This window comes from Uranotaenia lowii, chromosome 3, assembly GCF_029784155.1.
Source record: "Uranotaenia lowii strain MFRU-FL chromosome 3, ASM2978415v1, whole genome shotgun sequence".
NCBI classification, from domain to species: domain Eukaryota; kingdom Metazoa; phylum Arthropoda; class Insecta; order Diptera; family Culicidae; genus Uranotaenia; species Uranotaenia lowii.
The window spans coordinates 312585712-312593604 of record NC_073693.1 but is presented as its reverse complement, the minus strand read 5'-3'; the positions used below and the strand labels follow the sequence as shown (position 1 = coordinate 312593604).

Sequence of the window (7893 nt, the reverse complement as noted above, 5' to 3'; positions counted from 1 at the left end):
CTAAACAAGTAAAGCAAAGTGCGCCAAAGAATGTTTTGTTGAAATGTGTCGCTATTTTATGCAGTTTAATTCAACTGTCTTTCTTTTTCGTCAAAATCATGTTAGAAATATCTAAACTAGGGTAACATTGTTCACTTTTTTAATTCGTTTTCGAATATTTTGGAAGGCGTTGCTTTTGTAACACTTAGAAGTTTTAAAATACTTACTAAAATATGGAGTATAAAACATAACCATTGATAGCAGAATATTCAAACGACATTAGTGGCTTTAAATAAATGTTTGTTACAAAACCAAATTTCGTGTTTCGGGGTAATTTTGATCACTAAGGTTTGAACGTATCTCAACATTTTCAAAACTATTGTTTTGATACCTATTTGCACAGAACGCATAAAACATCAATATCAGAAAATTTTTGTTTGGACTCAATTGAATTTTTCAACATCTTCTTTTAAAAACAAATATACTCAAAAGATAGTCAATGCTGCTACATTTAAGGGCAAAAATTATAAACATTTCTCAATATTTTTTGACCACAAAAACAAATGAAATTTTATCTTCATGGAATTCACTGTTCTTATGCTCCTTTTTTCTTCAAACTTAACCCTTTGATAGGGGTTTAAGCTTTTTGTTCCAGACAGGCTTTCTCAAAGAAAATGTCCGTTTTTTTTTTAAATATCCAAAAATTATCGTAGAAAGACCATAAAAATAACACTAAAACTATACCTTTACTATGGAAAAAAGTTAAACTTTCATATAAAACAACCCGTTTGCTTCCAAATACTATTATTTTATTAGGAAATATGCTTGTTTGTAAGTCTTCGAAAAAACAGATATTTTAAAACTTTTAGATTACATTTTAAGTAATATTAAAAAATCTCTAACTTAAATTATAGGCTTTCAAACGTAGAAAACAGTTTTCAGATATTTTAACTTCAGACTTGGTCAACGATAATTATCTGCAAAGTTATCCCGGTGATCAATGCTCCCTCAGTTTAAGGTTCATAATTTTTTTTGGAAAATTCCCAATTACATTCTGTTTTTCGATATCTGTTACGTGAAATGCATTTCGTAATCTTCTCTGAATTATATGATCTTCTTTTCGATTTACATTTAATAATATTTATCAAAACATGAATGATTAAGTTCTGGTCAAATAAAGTTAGAAATATTCACCGAATTCTGATTCACAGCAACTTCAAACCAAAGGGTAATAATTTTTTTTTAACAGAAAGATATTGAAAACTCTCAAAATTCAAAGAATGTAAAATTAAATTTTATTTTCTAGTGGAATTCAAGTGGAAAAATTTTGTAGAGGTTTTTTATTTCTTTGATTAAGCTTTAGGGAATATTTCATTCAATATTTTTCCTGATTTCCAAATCAAGATGATACAATTTTAACATTCGAGTATTTATGTGTTTAGCAATGTTTATTAGTACATATTATCGATAAATTTTTTTTTTCTCAGTTACCTATAATATCTGGTTCAAAACTTCCTTTATTTGTTTTGGATCTCGGTTCAAAATTTTTTTGAGACTATTTTTTTATATATTCCAAGCTTCTTGTGTTTGAAGATGTTATTGACTAAAATAACTGTTTCTGACCACTGATACTGAGTGTTTGATATAATGATGAATTAAAGTAAAAAAAGTTAATATTTTTTTTCTTAGTTCTATTTAGTTTTTAAACTTCTAAGCACGGAAAGAAGCAGAGGAGATTTTTTTCGTCTAGTAATTTTCTAATTGTTTTTTTTACAATGATAATTTTTTTATGGAATCAAAAAATTGATGATGTTCCATTATCGAACTAACTTAGTACGTTTTGTACAATTCATAATTAATCATTGAAATCTATTCAAGTTTGCCTATATCCACAAAATTTAAATAAGACTTTCTAGTGTATTACCATTAATATGGAGGGAAGATTTTCCTAAGGAATATTTCCCGCATGAATTGGAGTTATTTTATCTAGAGTCCTGACAATATTCGGCATTTGATTTCGAAATTTTCAATCCAAATTTGGTCAAAATCCAGGAACCACTCAACAAAAAATTAAGACAAAAACACCAGCTGATGTTTATTTTTTTTTCAAGCTTCTATAAACCGTTCATCGTCATTTTGTTTAAACAAACTCCAAAAATTTCATTTCCAAACGCCAAAATCATAATAACTGAATAATTAAATTGAAGTTTTTATTTGATTTAAAAAAAAAAGCGAATGAAACCGAACTAAATTTGCGTATTTTTATTCTCAACAAAATCTGGTCAACCGGATCGAATAGGACCTTTCTCAAATTTTGTTTCAAGTATCCGGATATGCCCGGGTTAAAACGGGTAATCCAGCAAGCTTTGGGTTAATCAGATTATAAAAATGTTTGAGTGGCCTTGTTCCTGAAGCTTAAACGACTATTTCCGGAAGTATGCTTCTTTCCGGCTAAAGGGTGTCCACGATGAAATTGCCACACACGAAATTGATTCGCAAAATTCAAGTTTTGTCCGGATTCTAAATGATCATAGCCTTACTTTCTTCAAAACTAGCGTTAAGGAATATTGTGTAGGATTTTAAAAATCCTAATTTTCTAATAATATTCCGAAAATGTTGTAACATGGTGAGTTATGAGATTTGTCTCATAAAAGTATTAAAAAATAGACCTATATGCAAAATCAGGAACAAATGGTGTAATATTGGGTACGCTTATACATTTTTTCTTATATATTAACATTAGGAACAATTAGTACCAAAATAAGAAACTTCGACACGCTTTAAAAAACATGATAACTTTCGTAAATTAAAGCTTTAAGTAATTATTTTAAACCATAACAGAGTTCAGAAAAAAAATTGGAACTTAGTTACCAAAAAATTATACATCTAAGAATTAAACATTTGGCCTACTAATATCAAATCTAAAAACCTCTGAAAAAGTATAGCTTAATAAGGCTCACTTACTTTAAATGCCATTCCAAATTTAATGCTGATATGAAATATTCCTTAAAAAACCAATTTCAGCCCCAATTGTTTTTTGTGTTTCTCAATACTTAGAATCGTAAACTCCATATCCAAAAAGTTTTTGACAAATTACTCAAGGCCTTAAATTTATCATTTTCCTAGGTACAAATAATTGAAGAGATGATTTTATATAATTTGGGTGCCCAAAATCCAAATATGCAATTAGGTTTTTGTCTTACAGCTTTGTTTCTGAAATCACTTTTTAAAGTAGGTGAAAATCCTACAAGAATTGCTTTTTCGACTTTCTTGACAAATAATAAAAAAAATTAAATAAAAGCCTTAATATCAATTATCCACTTTCCCCTAGATCGCAACTTATTTTTGTTTCTGCGAAAAAAGCTATATCAGTCTTCTACCTGATCACGTTACTCCATTTAATTCAAATTTAATTTTAGATAGTTTTAGGCGAAAAACAAATGCAGATTTAAAAAAATTGGTTAAATTCAATAATATCCTTTTTTATTTAAATTTCTTTACTAAAGTCGGACATGCTTGCAATGATATATTCGAAGTTTATTGAAACTGTAGAGTTTAACTTTTTTAGATCATGCATCATCATCATTATCATCATCATCAACATTATTATTCTTAAATAAATTAGAAATCAGTTTTTTTCTTCAATTTCATGAAGATTTGTTGTTGCATCAGATATCAATGATTGATTTCACTTTAAACTGATTCATTTTAAACTTATAAACTCAATATCATCAATCCTAGAAACGTATCTTGTTGAAAGTCTTATTAAGTTTTTTAATTTAAATAAAATTACCAAATTTTATGGATTTTTAATTTTAAATTTTCACATGAATTTTCCAATTTTTATAGTCAAACATTTTAAATTTCTTTCAAAATAATTTAAATAAGTTCTCATTGTTTTTCAAATCAGAATTTTTGTGTTCTGAAAACACAATAAGCCTACTAATCATTTTTCTGCTTTCTTCATGTATTCTTCTTTGCATCAAATTCAATTTAATCATCAAGAAGGTATGCGTTTCGAATAAATTCTATCAAGTTCAAAATCAATTTTTTTCCGAATCAAGATCTCACAACTCAAATGGTGATTAAATATTTCTTCGAATTTAAAATATTACAGCGGAATTTTTTAATCAAGCCATCAATTGAAAATGAAAGAGAGGAATGTTAATTAAGAAATTATTAAAGTTTTGCTGAACAATTTTAAATCATGATTAAATTCTTATGTTTTCTGAAATTTATTTTAGAATTCGGATTTAGTTTCTTTTTGAATCTGGGTTATATTAATTAAATAGAATTCGTTTTCTGTGTTTTCTGAAATATTGATGTTAGATTTGTCAACTTTATTGCTGCGTAGTTATTTTTAAGCAAATGACTGGTTCAAAATAAAGAACATCACTTTCAATGATTTATTGATGATTTGGCGGAAAGAGCAATGATTCAAAACTATGAAAATCTGGATTTTAAATTTTGGAACCCACCTCCCTCCCATGCGTGGGTTCTTCGCACGGGCCTGCTTACATTACCTTTTAACTTCTATTTTCACAATACGGATCGATTTGTCTTACTTCAGAAAAACCCCGTGTGATAATTTTTACATCCATATAAATATATATATATATATATATATATATATATATATATATATATATATATATATATATATATATATATATATATATATATATATATATATATATATATATATATATATATATATATATATATATATATATATATATATATATATATATATATATATATATATATATATATATATATATATATATATATAAATTAAGTAATTGAACCGGGAATTTTCGTTTTTAAAAAAACTAAACTACGAACTACTCGACTACACGGTCTGAACGATAATGATTTTATTTTATTACTTCAGAAGCCTAACGCCCTATCGTTTCCCTAAAAGTGTCTACCTTGCACCTGTCAACGATACCACGCCAGTGGGATCCATTGTTGGCTCTGCATTCCTGGGTTTGGCTATCACCGATGTTGTTGACTGATGTGTTCCCATATTCGATCTTGCTGACCACGCAACCTGGGTGTTAGCGCGTACAGGCCCACCTGGTTCAGGTGACACGATATTCGATGGTGCCGGGCATCTTGCTGACCACGCTGTCTGGGTGTTAGCGTGTGCAGGTCCAACTGGTTCGGGTGACACGGTATTCGAAGGTGTCGGGCTGGTCGCGTCCTTAACTCGTCCCCCCTTAGATATTGCTCGTCCCGAGCAATCTGCTGATTTTACTTTCTGCCAATTCTTGATGATGCCGATGGCCAAGAGTATAACCATGAGAATGATGACGGTGCCGAATGATCCGAAGCCAAGCTGGTACGTCAAGTCCACTGTCTCCAAGTGTTGTCTATTTTTCAAATTGAGTTCATGCAACTCCGAAAGGTTTACGTGTCGTTCTACATGTAAGGTTTTGATATTTGTTAATTGTACTGGTAGAACTGATGGGTGATCGAACTTTAATTCGTAATTTTCGAAAAGTTCATTTTTGATGTATAATGAACAGTTGTGGAACGTTACGAAATGGATTCCGGTCAACGTTCTAGGTGTTATGCCGCAGGTGCCATTGATGATTACGCCTTGGTGAGCGGTTATAATCAATAGGGTTCCTGGAGCAATTATTCTTGTTTCTGCTGATGGTGGCTTTTCTGACAAAGGACATTGTCCATGACGTCCATTCAAAAGTGGAACTTCGCAAAGGCTGTCGCTGATTTCAAGTAGTTGTCTTCTCTCACAGATTGTAATTTTGTTGTTTTCTCGGCATTCAGAGTTGATGGCCAGAATTTGCTTGTCGTTGATGAAAACTTTGTTGTATGTTATTTTTACTGAATGGTTGAATATCGGTAAGGGTTCAATGATGACTTTCTCGTAGGTTGTGTGTTGAAAACGTGGGATGTTAACGCATATGATGATGGATGAGCCTTTGAAGAGTGTGGTGGTCGTCAAGAAGTTGCTAGCGTCGTCTAGGTGCTGAATTTCTAATCCCTGATCTTTTATCTCTTGCAAAATAACTTCTATTTCTTTTGGTGTAAGTATAAATTTACTAATAATATTCACTTTTGACAGTAGTATAGCATATTCGATTGATTTTAAATGTTCGAGAAAAGTATCCAATTGAAATGTTATTGCTATTTTTTGATTTTCAAATATAAGATAATTGTCATTTTCCATAATTGTATTCAAAGTGTTCTGATGATTTCTGATATCTTTGTTTAGTAAGTCTAGTCTATTTTCAAATTTGGAATTGATTCTAATTTGCCGGTTATTTTGTTTTATAAAAGTGTTTCCTGTTTTTCTAAGTTCATCTAAATTGTTATTTATAACTTTTAGGTCTTCTGCATCTAGATTTCCAGTGATTAATTTGATGGTGCTTCCTAATATGTTAATTGACCTTTTGCTTCTATTTGATTTTGGATACAAAGTGCTAAGGATAAATTTTATTTCTCGTATTTTCATTTTGATAATTTGAGACAAATCACTCGTCGAGTTTTGCATTTGGTTAATGACATTTTCTATAATGGACATAGAAATTTCAAATTTTTCGAAGTCTATGACATGAAGTAATCTATCATAGCCGGCAACTATCTTTCCCTCCCCCCTTTTAAGAATCAACGCTCCTGCGTTGTTTGTGATATCGTGGATTTGGATGGTTTGTGGGTGGATGGATAAAGGTAGTAGTATGAGGATAAGGAATATCAAGGGTGTCCGTGCTAGCCGATCCATTTAGTCCTTCTGAAATATTAATAAAGCATTAGATTCGTTTCAGATTCTCTTTATGTATTTCCCGACCAGAATCGTCAACAAGTATTCTGCCCTTGTTCTCGACGGCTATGATCGGTAAATACTTTTGTTTGGTCTTCTTTTTTATTCCTTGCACTTTATTGTAGGCGACCTCGTCTGGTTTGAAATTTGGTTCGCCTTCTCTGTGTTTGTTGTGGTAGCTGAGGTTTTTATTTTTCGACTTATCGTGTGCTAATATGATGTCGTCGTAAACTTTATTGCGATTTTGGATCATCAATTCCATATCGAGGGGTCTTTCCTGATCATCTTTTAGTCCATAAAAGGCTTCTCGTGGTTTCATCTTGATAGCGGAATGAATACTATTGTTGTATTGAGTGCAAGCAATATAAAAGATTTCCTTCGTGCTTAGGTCTTCATATCTAGGTTTAATACATCGAAAGATCTCAGCTATGGTAGAATGAAATCTCTCGACCGTACCGTTACTTTCGCTATGATTTGGAGGAGTAAAATAAATGTCAACGTTTAGATCCTGTAGAAGTCCTCGTACTTCTACTGATCGCAGGGATGGTTCATTGTCACATACTATTTGTTTAGGTGTTCCGTAGATTTTGAAAAATTTGGTTAGACCTTTTCTTACGTCTAATATGCTTCTAGATTTAATATGTGTCAATGATCCAAAGCGGGAAAATTTATCAACTGCTGAAAGAAAATATAGTTTTTCGGCAATGAAGATATCGATATGAACTATATCTAAAGGTCTATCGGGGTTTGGGGTGGAACCTAATATTATGTTAAATGGGTGTCGATCGTATTTATTTTTATGGCAGGTTTCACACAACTTAATGTAATCTCTGATTTTTGATTTTAATTTTGGAAAGAAGAATCTGTTGGAAATTTGTTGATGGTTCTCCCAAATTCCTCTATGAGAACGATCATGTGTTTGCTCAATAATGAGGTTTTGTTCCTCTGGTGTTCTCAGGTCTATTCTAAGTTTTTGTGTAAAAAATACTTTAAACTGTTTTGCTCTATTAAAGTAGTTTTTATACACTATTTGAACTAAATTCATGAGACTTTCTGGGCAGTAAATGCAATTTACCCTTTTCAAGTCCATGTAATCCTTAAACATGTTGTAAATAACGGGTGTTCCG

The 7893-nt window shown here is 30.9% G+C and overlaps 1 protein-coding gene across 1 annotated transcript; it reads right to left on the bottom strand.

The window, feature by feature from the left end:
- Positions 1-4831: 4831 nt before the first annotated feature.
- Positions 4832-7155, bottom strand: LOC129755406 (uncharacterized). The gene is made up of 2 exons (XM_055751866.1): positions 5167-7155; positions 4832-5085 (listed from the first exon to the last, which is right to left on the bottom strand). Exons 1-2 carry the CDS (start codon positions 6725-6727, stop codon positions 4907-4909), a joined length of 1740 nt encoding a protein of 579 aa, XP_055607841.1. The 5' UTR covers positions 6728-7155; the 3' UTR covers positions 4832-4906.
- Between the last annotated feature and the right edge of the window lie 738 nt (positions 7156-7893).

Bases quoted from the DNA above. Each gene is read 5' to 3' on its own strand.
- LOC129755406 (XM_055751866.1), bottom strand. From the start codon at position 6,727: ATGGATCGGCTAGCACGGACACCCTTGATATTCCTTATCCTCATACTA. The intron at 5,086-5,166 runs CTTCGAATACCG...GATGCCCGGCAC, and splicing joins GGACGCGACCAGCCCGACAC to CATCGAATATCGTGTCACCT.